We start from the raw sequence: 12,736 nt of genomic DNA, 5'->3' as shown, positions 1-12,736 counted from the left end.
CTACCCCTCTCATTTCACTCATATCCACCCACTCTCACCTCTAGCCCTGCCAATGTCACTCCCTCATCCAGCACCCTAACCCCCCCCCCTCAAATCTCTCATAAATCGGTCTAGTTTCACCGTTGGATCTTTAGGATTTCAAGACTAGAAGGTAAATCAACTCCACCCCCATTTTATGGTTGGTTTAATTTATCATACTTTTGTGAAAACCCTAGTTTGTTTTCCTCGTGGTCTAATGTATCATAGGTTAGCTACTAAGAGATTTGTGTGTTGTAGATGGCTAAGGAAACTCAGTGGGTGCTTAGCCCTGTTGTTCATGTGCAAGGCTTGTCTCCATGTATTGTGCAAGTTAGTGAAGTGGACCTCACTTTCGATTGGTTGAAGACTAAATTCATGTTGAAGCAAGGGTTGAAGGAAGAGGATTTTGTGTACTACGTCAGCAGGAGGCAGTCAGATGGCCCCGGGGAAAGAAAATTGGTTGACATAACTGATGATGACAAGATCCAAGAAATGCTGGAAGAATGGAAATGGAAAAGGGTTGTTGACTTGCATTGCTACAGGAAACCGAGTTATATGTGATGTTCATTGTATGTGATGAACTTCTCATTCGAGACTATTTGTGTAATTTGAACTATGTTTGTAATTTGCTATGTCATTCGAGACATTGTATCGTAGACCATCGTGGTCATGAACTATGTTTGTCATTTGCTATTATCGTAGACAAACGTGGTAATGAACCTTGTGTGTGTGTTCAACTATAGTGGTATGAAAAGACTATGCAATGCTTATGTATGTTTGTTATTCGAGACTACAAGTGAAAAGACAAAACTGACTTATATCCAGACGCCAAGGACCCTGGCGTCTGGTACCTACCCTGTGCTGGCTCCCCTGCTTTACCCTGTTTCTGGTGTCAGTCGATAGCCAGACACCAAGGAACCTGGCGTTTGGTCCCCTGACTTATAGCCAGACGCCAAGGACCCTGGCGTTTGGTCCCCTGACTTATAGCCAGACGCCAAGGACCCTGGCGTCTGGTACCTACCCTGTGCATATAAATGAGTAAATGAGTCCTCCTTTTGACAGATTTCATGGCAATCAATGAATTCATAGACATCACAGGAAACAACAATTCACATAAATCACATCATTGAGTAGTACTTTTAAACGAGTTCATGGAAAGAGACTATACCAAGTTCATCGAAACAAACTAGAACAAGCTCATTGAAACAAACTACAACAAGCTCACTTCTTGCATACACAGGTTCACAGAATTCATAATAGTATGACAGGTTCATAGAACACAGAAGATAGCACATAAGACACCAAATGCGCGCCACCGTCATCGCCTCTCCCACGCTGGAGCGGGCCAAACCGGAACAAGAAGCTCACTTCCTCCTTCCTCTCTTCACCATGGTTGCAAGTGTAGGCTCCTCCTCTTCGCTAGTCTCGTCCTCCTCCTCTTCGTTGTATGCCTCCTCCTCCGCCTCAGTGTTGGCCTTATATCGTTGCATTCCTATTGGGATAAGCTTATGAGGATACTCCGGACTATGGAATTGTGTGTTCCATGTCTTCTTTCTACCTTTCTTGCCTGGTCTCTTAGCTATGGCTTTGCCTTTCCTAGATGGTTGTGAAGCATTGCCTTGTGTTGGTTGTGTAGCCTGTGATGGTTGTGGAGCATCAACATCATACTCATGATCCTCTTCATGTGTTGCATCATACTCATGCTCCTCATGATGTGTTGGCTCCTCTTGATGTGATGGCTCCTCTTCATGGAACTCCTCCTCCATGTCCTCATTGTTCTGTAGATAACGCCGTCTATTAGCTGTGGCGGCGCGGCTACCAGGTGCATACACGTCACTGGACTGAGCACCATGGCAAGAAAGCATTGCTGCCATCTTATGAAACCGCTTCTTGAACTTCTACAAAAATATGCTATGATATGAGATGCACATAAATAATCCGCGAGAAGAAACTTTTATAATATATTGATCACACCTCCATCGTGCTCCTAAGAGTCCTCTCAGATAATGCACCACCAGGTGGATGACTCAGTGCAACATTGGCATCGTTGACGCACAGAAGCAACTCTCTGCCCTGCAATTCATGAACACACCAAACTTATGTATTTGAAAGAAGACAACATGATGCAAGTATGTTAGAATAGGTCAAACAGACTACCATTTCATCATGCATCGGTGCATAGTCAACGTGAGCCCCTCTGGTGTCTCTCACAGCCATGTTGAAGGTTTGATAACCTTGTGCAGTCTCCGGGTCTTCAGACACCAACTCCGACCACTCCTCATGAGTCCAACCAGGCTTCAGCTTTAACCGGTAACGATCCGCATACCACACTTGGTACTTCTGATATGCTGACTGATTGTGAGGTCTATTCTCTGATTGCACTAACGTGTCTCTTTGATTCCAAATTTCTATCCACGCATGGTGTTTGTTTGCCCAATCCGATATATCCTGATTGTTCCTTCGATCAAACCTACAAATGATGCACGGGACAAAGCATTAGCAAACATTGACTTATTCAATGCTCTACTACATACTCAAGGCATGCTTGCTTACCGATGCAGAGATAGAATTTCCTCCTTGCTCTCCTCAATTGGAATACCTTGTCTTCTTCCAAATTGTCTTGCCACACGGTCTACAAAGTGCCACTCGACTGCGAAGAAGCATATCATTGGGCACCTCGCCCGCCAAAGATGGCTATCACGCGTGCACATCTCATTAAGATCAAAGTCACGATCTTCCACATAAGGCAACCAATATACCTGCAAAACAAAGAGATACATTGTTAGCTACATAAGTTTCATTCTTGACTAAATTTTATCTCATCGAACTTCTCAAAACCTGCTCAGCAGTCAAGGTGTCCAGCTCGTTCATATAGCACTTGTATCGCACATGCGAGCTTCCTGTGTAGACTGTCACTTGTTCCCAATAGTAAGCAAGCGTAGGGCGCCGATAGGGATCATCATCATGCAACCCGTCATGATTACCCCGTGGGTTTGCCATGAGGGGGTTCTTGAAATCGGGCCGTCCTACCGGGATCCTCTCCCACATCCACACGGATAGACTCCAAACAAACCCAGACAATGAGGATGTATCTCCCTTCCTCCGACACGCCAAGTCAAGCTGCAATCAAACAAACATGTTAGATATGGAGGCACATGACAAATGCAAGATAAATGGTTGCAAATATCTCTTACCTGGCGATACAAATATGCTAGTGCGGCCGAACCCCAGCTATACTGGGTATCCCAGTTATTGAGTAGCTCCAAGAACATCCAGAGGGCTGAGTTCCCGGTTGCATCTGAGAAGACTACCTTGGTTAGTACATACCAAAGATAGGCCCGCGCGTACTGCTGCACAACCACATCATTGGCACCCTGAGGGCACGGATTGGTGTTTCCTCTGACCAGTTTTAGCCAGGAATGCCTCACTCTTGCGGTATCGGCCTTGCCTTCCTGAGGGCCGTCGGGCTCAACACCAATTAAAATGCCAGTCCGTTCTCGCCAATTACCAACGCTCACACGACCGGTAACAGCTTGTCCGTTGATAGGAAGGCCGCTTATCATAGCCATGTCCTGTAGGGTCATCGTCATCTCCCCACATGGAAGGTGGAACGAGTGAGTCTCCGGCCTCCAACGATCCACAAGTGCGGTCAGCGCCGCGTGGTTCACCGGCGGAGCGTGTCGCTTAAACTGCAACACGAATGGGAGAAGACCCAATCTCCGAACGTAAGGCTCGTACCGCGGGTCGTAAGTAAAGTCATCAGCAGAATGACCCCTCATGCGCATAGCAACTACAAGCTGCAAATAAAGTGATGTTTTAATCAATACAAGAACACAAATGAGAAACAACGAAAATTGATAAGTCTAGCTTCTTACATCTCCCTTCTCAATGGCACGAGCACGATGCTCCTTATCCCACTCATCGATTAATCCGTCATACCAAGGTCCATCATCATCCGCCATCCTACAAAAAAAATCACAAACATCTATGAATACATGAACAATATCAAACAATACTATTTCCTTCTTCAAGTTATGCCATATAAAAACACCATTCTTCTCACACATAACCACATCATTTCTTTCTTCTACATATGCACACATATCATCTAGAGTACCAAATTTCACCATCAAATAAAATTCATAATCATCATCCGCCATTCTATTGAACAAATCATGGCACACACAATCATCAAATTTCATCATCTCTTTGCAAAAAAAACTTTGCCATCTATATATTCAACTATATTGTCATACCACTTCACACATATAATATTTTTTGTAAATATATTTGCTTGCCAAAGTAGTCTTTTCAGATTCAAACAAATATTATGCCATCTATATATTCAACATATAGCTAATTTACTAGCACATGCATACATCATCTTCTCAAATATACGCACATCATCTTTCAATCAAATAAAATTCTCAAACAATATGGTGTCACATAACCATATGCACAATTTTATCATATGCAACATCTCTCTCTCCCTTAAAACACTAATATTAAAAACATATGCAAATACATAACATCTAATTTATACAACCCAATCTGTGGAACAAATCATGTCACATACAACCATCAATTTCATCATCTCTTTTGCAAAAAAAATAAGCCAATAGGATAATCTACATATGAACCAAACAATTTCAAATTGCATACATATTCAACAACACATCATCTACTATCTACAAATCAACTATACCATCTAACAACTACACAAAATTTACTAAAACAAAAACAACAAGTACTCATCTAACATCTCCCAATGATGAATAATGCAACCAAAAAGAGACGTTCTAATCAAAACAAATTGGAGGGAATGGAGGAGAATACCTCAAGGATGTTTGGGGGCCTCAGATCCACAAATTTGGGTGGAGGATGGAGTAGATCAAGGGGGGATTTGGTGTGAGGGAGAAGAGGGGCGAGAGAAAAGTTTCCTCTGTTCTTGCGTTCGGCCGCCGCCAGGGAGAGGTTGGGGATGGGTGGGCTGGGCCCGCGCGTGGTGTAAACCTACCAGGGCCAGACGCTAGGGTCCTTGGCGTCTGGCCCCTTTGCCACGTCAGTGGGTCAACGGGCAGGCGGGCAGTGCGGGCCAGGGGCCAGACGCCAGGGTTCGTGGCGTCTGCTTCGCAACCCAGACGCCAGGGATGTTGGCGTCACCTAAAAAGATCAGAAATGAAATTTTTTCCAAAGCGAGGTCAAATCGGGATTTTGTTAGCCAGAAAGGTCATAACAGTAATTTTGTCCTCCGCGCGCACCATCAAGTAAGGCTGACCGCATGCATGGTACTCTGTTCACTGGTGATCGCCGCGCCTGCCTCCTGTACAACTTGGACGTGCTCCGTTCCATCGGTAGACTCTACTCCTAGCAGCATAGCCTGTTGAATTCAGTAATGAGACCCACGCCCCGTCCCGCCATACACCCTGTATCAGGTAAACCGAACAAACAGACAAACCAAAATCTGCTTTCAGTACACCCACAAAGATCGATCCATTGATTCGTAACTTCTTTTTATTTGGTGTATGGCATCGATCGCAGTGCTCCCGTATGCGGCACGTAGCATGCAGCGACTGTGTCGGCGGCGGCGGCGGCGGTGGTGACGACAACGACGATGGCGATGGCAGCGGCAACAACGACGATGACGACGGCGTCCGTGGGCCGGGCGACGACTACAAGTGCTCTTCTTGTACAGACTTGGCCGCGTCCGTGGTCTACGTCAAGAGCTCCTACCTGGATACCCTATTCAGCAACACCAAGGTGGCGTGCCCGTACAAAAAGTACGGCTGCGGGGGCACCTTGGCCTTCCGCGACGCCGCGGCGCACGCAGCCGCGTGCGGCTTTGCGCCCTGTTTGTGCCCGGAGTGCTCTTTCGAGGGTTCGCCGGCAGACCTCGTGCGCCACCTCACGGAGAAGTCTGGCCCGCACGGCTGGGCCGCCCACAAGATCACGTACGGCAAGGACCACGAGTACGCCCTCGACGCGCTGAAGTCAAAGGGAATGCACCATGAGCTCTTGGTCGCGGATGAGGACTTGAATTTCACGAGGAGGCTGAGATGGACTTGTTGTTCCTTGTGTGTGTCAGGAATAAAGCTGGCGCTGGGCCGGTGTACAGCTCCTCGGTCGCGGTGGAGAGCCCTCCGGCTGTAGGGCTCTCTATTAAGGTGGAAAAGAAGGTGATGGTAAGTTGCTCGGTCCCTGCCGAATTCCGGAAGGAGACGGACCGTGACTATTTCATCCCTGTGTTTCGGGAGATGCTCCATGGTGAGCAGTCCAAGAAGCTCCATGTGTGCGTCTGCATCAGCAAGACCCAGAGCATCAGCGAGTGAAGCCAGGAGAGTCAACGTGGTTTCGTTAGTGGTAGTTCTAGTAGTATTACTAATTAAGCTAGGGATGATCGTTTCGATTTAGTGAAATGTGTCTTTTGTAGTCTTGGTATAGACTTGTTCACCTCCTCCACGGCTATGTGTGGAGAGTGGTCAGGTCTTGACCTAAGTTCTGGACTTGATGGAGAACTGTGCAAGGAAATTTGTACTGGTTGAATGCTAAGAACCATGCTTATTTCCAACATTGCACATATGATTTCAATCTGCTCTAGGATTCAGTTTTTATCTGGTTTCTACGGAATATGTTTGGGCGGGATGACTGTGGTGAATGGAGATACTAAGTATGCGCCCGTCGTTGATAATCGCGAAGCTTTTGATCCATCGGACGGTGCGTTCGATTTTGAGCGCGTGATGCAGATACGAGGTGGCTGTTTCTACCGGTTTGGACCCAGTAGATATATGTTAGATTGTAGAGCTGTTTTACGGTGATTGGGTTAGTACTCGAAGTACTTAGTAGTACTTACATGTCTGATCACGTCTGATTTTTATTAACCGTCCGATCTTGCGGGGAATTTTAATTGATTAAATTTAATATGTTAAATGCGATAAGGGCATAATGGTCCAGGGGAAATATCTTTTCTTGAACCGATCACCTGAGGACCAGATCCATGTCTACTCGATCCAGTTCAGAATCCTCCTCTGATATATTCGTCGCCGCTCGCCGCTCCTGACCTTCTCCGTCCTCGACCTGCCCGGTGAGAGGAATAAATTCATCGTCCTCGTCCTTCTCCGTCCCCAGCCCCCCACGCCGTCACCGAAGAAGAAGAAGGCCGGATCTGCGCCGGCTGAATCGGCGGCGACGGTGGCGGGTGATCCCATCTCTTCGCGCGTACCATCATTAAGGTATGAATCCGGCTTGGCATTCTGCTCGTTCTCTTGGCCGTTGCGCCCCTCCACCGTGCATGCAGTACAACCTCAACCCCACAAGATCCGGGTAATTTAGCAGTATGCGAGATTTGTACGGACTAGAACAACGAATGGAAAGCTTCATCGTGGCATAGTTTCTCTTGAGCTAATCGCATCATGTTAGTTTAACTAAGATGTTGAGGGCATTGCTTACTTCCTTTGGTACCGTAGAAAAAAAGTGACATACTTGACATTTGAGATGAGATATACTAAAGGAAGATGAGATACTGGTTCCATAGTTGACTTAATTTAGTTTATTAAAGTCATCATCACTTTAGGTTTGCATAGTGCATGAAATATAGTTTAAAGGAAGATGAGATACTACTTGTTGGACGTTGATGATTGGTTTCCCTCACATGTCAAACGAGCAAAGTCTTTTCCATGCACTTGTCTTTGCTTATGAGCTATTTTACACCTGCAACATTGATAAACAGAAAGATATTGATGATTGGTTTCCCTCACATGTCATATGCAGGAAGACATGGCGTATGCAAGTGATGAGAGTATGTTCGAGTATCTAAATGTTGTCAGCAAGATGTTTGATAGTGAGGCTGAAGGCTATGAATTCTACAACAAATATGCTCTTGAAAAAGGTTTTAGTGTGAGAAAAAGCTACGTTGAGTGGGATGGATCCAACAAATACATAATTTTAAGAAAAATTGTGTGTAGTCGTCAACGGTTTCACGAAGAGAAGCACATGAAAAGAAAGATGGAAGATAGAAAGAGGAGGCCACGAAGTTTAACTCGTGTTGGGTGTAATGCTAAATTGGTCATTACGAGACAGGAGGAAACCGGTCGGTGGTTTGTCAAGGATTTCATCGATGAGCACAGCCATCCTCTAGCCCCACGGGATCTTTCTTGTCTGCTGCGTTCGCATAGACGAATTAGCGATGAGCAGAAAGCGGACATTGCGGACATGGAAAAATGTGGGATCCGCAAATACCGTATTATGGATATTTTGTGCTTTCAATACGGTGGATTTGATAAGGTTGGATGCATAAAGTGGGACATTTATAATTTCTGCCATGCTAATAAGCAGGAGACAATCAGCGCCGGTGATGCTAATACGGTGATCATGCACATGATGGCGAGGCGAGAGCGAGATGTGGATTTTTTTCTTCAAGTACTTGGTAGACGAGCATGGCCATCTGAAGGGGCTGTTCTGGGCTGATAGTCAATCGCGACTTGACTACGAGGCTTTCGGAGACGTCATTGTTTTCGATAGCACATACAAAACTAGCAAATACAATCTGCCATTCGTGCCGTTTGTCGGGTTGAATCACCACCGGAGCACTATCATCTTTGGCTGTGGTATAATTTCTCATGAAACAAGCCAGGCATACGAGTGGTTGTTGCAGACGTTTTCTGATTGCATGGCACAGAAGCATCCGATATCTGTGATCACAGATGGGGACCTTGCAATGCAGAGAGCAATCAGGGTGGTCTGGCCAGACTCAAACCATAGACTATGTATATGGCACATTCAGCAGAACATTGTACGCCATCTGCATGATGATGACGTAAAGGAGGAATTCAGATCTTTCATTTATGATACTTCTTCCATTGAAGAGCATGAGATAGAATGGATACAACTCTTACAACGGAATAAAGTAACCAGTGATGAGTCTTGGCTGCATCAGATGTATCAGATGAGAAAGTTGTGGTGTGCTCCATATATTGAGGGGCGTTGTTTCCTAGGATTGAGCAGCAATCAGAGGAGTGAGAGCTTGAACTCTGTGCTACATACGCATCTTGAGGGTAAGATGTCGTTGTTTGAAATGCTAGAGCACTATGAGTGTTGCCTTGCGTCGCGAAGGATTAACGAAGCTCTCCAAGATGTCGAAGCCTTGCAGTCCATTCCATTTATAGAGGAAAATGCTTTGCCGCTTGAGAAACACGCTGCAACAGTTTTCCCACCTAGTGTCTTTAAGATGGTCTTATGGAGCATAGATGTTGTCAACAAATGTCAGATCAGAGAGATACTAGATGGATCAGAAGATTCCACTTATATTGTGTCCAAGCAGGAAAGAATGGATAAAAAGTTTGGAGTGCGCATTGAAGAGCAAGGAGGTCTTTTGCACAGGGTGAGTTGTTCTTGCCGTAAGCTGGAATGCGCAGGCACACCATGTTCCCACATTTTTTACATATTGGGGATTTTAAAACAAACAATTCTGCCCAGTTGTTGCGTTCCCACTAGGTGGACTATGAATGCAATATGTGCATACGCACCTACTAGAAAAAACCAGATGTATGACTATTCGGTAAGCCTGCAGAGATACCGCGAGTTGCGGAATTGTAGTCACGCCGCAAGTTTCAAGGCATGCCACTCTGATGAGGACTATCACCGTCTAAAGATGCTTTTGCAAGCACAACATCATGGCAAGCAATCAAGTTTTGAACAAGCTGACAGCAAGGAGTCAACTAATGCTCAACATAACAGCATTAGGTTTGGCCCGTTGATGCCGCACTCGGAGAAAGTTGATAAGGTTCTGGATCCCGTGCATGTGCCAAGCCGAGGTGCACTGAAGAAAAGGCTGCAGGCAAAGACAAAGAAGTCAAGATCATAGAATAGCTATGGCTATTGCAAGAATCCTGGTCACAATCGACGTAAATGCGCTAAATTGCTAGAGGTACAAAATATGTTCATACTTTTTTTTTCATGTGTTTTACTCATAATTGATGTCCATGTGATTTATTCTATTCTTCTGTGTAGGATCTCGAGGCTGAACTGTGATGTCTACATATAGCATGAACTGACGATGAGCCAGAGAAAGTCGTGTGCCATTCAGCTTTGTGTGACGTGGTCTTTACATTCTATTTCATCGTGACAGTAATTTAGTGAAGTGCGGTTGTACTGCCATGTTACTGTATTAGTTCGACATCTTTCGTTTTCATTTTCTGTGTGTATCATTTGATGTCCAACTTTAAGAATGATGATGTATTTCGAACAGGAATAAGGGCTAGCATGGAGCACTTGTTATTTTCGAGTAGAATAATTTTTGTGATGTATTTCTGCACGCACGCACGGTCGCCAGACGGATCTCCCGAGCGATCCCACGGTCTGCATGGCTCATGCATGGCAGGCCGTTTTCCTACGTCGACCCAAACACCGGCCCATCCGAGGTTGCAGCTCCGGACGGCCCACGTCGCGTACGATCTCGTGAGTTGTTCTCATGTAACTAAAAATAGTCCCACCTCGCCCCTCGACCAGCTCCTTTACCTGCTTAAATACCTTCATCGAGGTGATTTTAGCAAGCGTTGGTCCTCATTGTAGGATGAATATGATTCTTCACCCTTACTATGGGTGTCATGCATATTCATAATCATCATGCATATTCTTCATTTAGAGATCATTAATGACTGACGTATTTTTTAAATAAGCAGGGCCCAGTAGGGTGTGCTTGGAAATATTTGAGAAACCTCCATGCACATTCATCTTCGCTGCATGCAAATCAGGCGGCAGCCGCTGTGCCGGGAGCTGTCAAGGCCTTGATGAATCACTATTCACATGCAGGTCCCCGACTCTTGCATGCAGGTGCCTGGTTTTTGCATGAAGGTCCTTGGGTCGCATCATTGGTTGAGGAAGTATCTCTAGAGTTTTCGAACTGACATTGCCCACCACCTCCTCCAAATCACCCAAATCACCTCCTCCAAATCACTCCAATTTTCTTATACATGGTGACCCACATGTGCCAAACATGTCTATGAAAGAAATTTTTGAAAAAAATTATTTTACAATGCCCCCTTGAGGCATAGACCGATGTTTTCAGCAGTCAGTCTAGAGGGCATTATAAATTCAAAAAAATTCAAAAAAATACAAAACCTTGGAAACCTAGCATTGTTTGTGCAAGAGATCATGTGTGCCAAAATTGAGGTGATTTGGAGGTGGTCGAAAAAATGCCCGCATTCCGGAGGAACCATTTGGTCTAACTTAAGCCAGTTTTTGAAAAAAGGTGAATTTTTTTCACCACCTCCAAATCACCCCAGTTTTCTTGTACATGGTGACCCACATGTGCCAAACATGTCTATGAAAGAAATTTTTGAAAAAAATTATTTTACAATGCCCCCTTGAGGCATAGACCGATGTTTTCAGCAGTCATTCTAGAGGGCATTAAAAATTCAAAAAAATACAAAACCTTGGAAACCTAGCCATTGTAGGCCAACGGTCGACCTATGTCCGGTGAGTGTGATAGGTCCACTGTAAGACAAACATAGTTCCGTCAACCCTAAAACCCTAAACACTGATAACCCTAACCCCCCCACTAAACCGTAAAAACATTCAAAATTTTGCCCCACATGGAAAACATTATGCATGTATTCTCTATGGGGTCATGGGATGCCATGAAGAAAGTTTGGGATTATACACGCAAGTACGATCTCTGACACGTGCATTTCCGGCCTAGCATGTCAACACCCCGAAAGCACTAGTTGGGTTCCTCACCTGTATGAAACCAACCCAACATCGATCCGGTCCAGTGGATGGATGCATGCTCTATGTGGCACGAAGTTTGTCGGTCGAGCCAGTCAACGAACCGGATCGATGCTACCGGAGGGAATCCATTGTAGACCAACGCTCCACCAATGTCCGGTGTGTGTACATGCATTCTCTATGTGGTCATGGGATGCCATTATTAAGAAACTTTGGGATCATTAGTACATGTACACGCAAGTACGATATCTGACACACGCATTTTCGGTCCCTGTACATGTACATGTAAATCAACCCAACATCGATCCGGTTCAGTGGATGGATGCATGCTCTCTGTGGCATGAAGTATGTCGGCCGAGCCAATCGACGGACCAGATCGATGCTACCGGAGGGATTCCATTGTAGGCCAACGGTCGACCTATGTCCGGTGTGTGTGATAGGTCCACTGTAAGACAAACATAGTTCCGTCAACCCTAAAACCCTAAACACTGACAACCCTAACCCCCCACCCACTAAACCGTAAAAACATTCAAAATTTTACCCCACATGGAAAACATTATGCATGCATTCTCTATGGGGTCATGGGATGCCATGAAGAAAGTTTGGGATTATACACGCAAGTACGATCTCTGACACGCGCATTTCTCGCCTAGCATGTCAACACCCCGAAAGCACTAGCTGGGTTCCTCACCTGTATGAAACCAACCCAACATCGATCCAGTCCAGTGGATGGATGCATGCTCTATGTGGCACGAAGTTTGTCGGTCGAGCCAGTCAACGGACCGGATCGATGCTACTGGACGGAATCCATTGTAGACCAACGCTCCACCAATGTCCGGTGTGTGTACATGCGTTCTCTGTGTGGTCATGGGATGCCACTAAGAAAGTTTGAGATCATTAGTACATGTACACGCAAGTACGATCTCTGACACGCGCATTTCCGGGCTTGCATGTCAACACTCAACCCTAAACCCTGATAACCATAACCCCCCTCCAC

At 45.5% G+C, this 12,736-nt stretch overlaps 1 protein-coding gene and 1 pseudogene across 1 annotated transcript; one reads left to right on the top strand and one right to left on the bottom strand.

Annotated features, from left to right (window-relative positions):
- Positions 1-1,382: 1,382 nt before the first annotated feature.
- Positions 1,383-3,980, bottom strand: LOC119321399. Its single transcript, XM_037595093.1, has 6 exons — positions 3,894-3,980; positions 3,213-3,815; positions 2,866-3,138; positions 2,176-2,466; positions 1,993-2,091; positions 1,383-1,916 (listed from the first exon to the last, which is right to left on the bottom strand). Exons 1-6 carry the CDS (start codon positions 3,978-3,980, stop codon positions 1,383-1,385), a joined length of 1,887 nt encoding a protein of 628 aa, XP_037450990.1.
- Positions 3,981-5,568: 1,588 nt separating this feature from the next.
- On the top strand, positions 5,569-6,347 carry LOC119321398 (annotated as a pseudogene).
- Positions 6,348-12,736: the final 6,389 nt, after the last annotated feature.

The sequence above is a fragment of the Triticum dicoccoides genome, chromosome 6B, assembly GCF_002162155.2.
Source record: "Triticum dicoccoides isolate Atlit2015 ecotype Zavitan chromosome 6B, WEW_v2.0, whole genome shotgun sequence".
Lineage (NCBI taxonomy): Eukaryota > Viridiplantae > Streptophyta > Magnoliopsida > Poales > Poaceae > Triticum > Triticum dicoccoides.
The sequence above is the reverse complement of the archived record's forward strand: the minus strand, read 5'-3'. Positions and strand labels throughout refer to the sequence as shown.

Coding starts and splice junctions, on each gene's coding strand:
- LOC119321399 (XM_037595093.1), bottom strand. CDS start 3,980: ATGGCGGATGATGATGGACCTTGGTATGACGGATTAATCGATGAGTGG. Junction 2,467..2,865: donor ACGAGCTGGACACCTTGACT/GCTGAGCAGGTT, acceptor AGGAACAATCAG/GATATATCGGATTGGGCAAA. Junction 2,092..2,175: donor CACCGATGCATGATGAAATG/GTAGTCTGTTTG, acceptor CATGAATTGCAG/GGCAGAGAGTTGCTTCTGTG.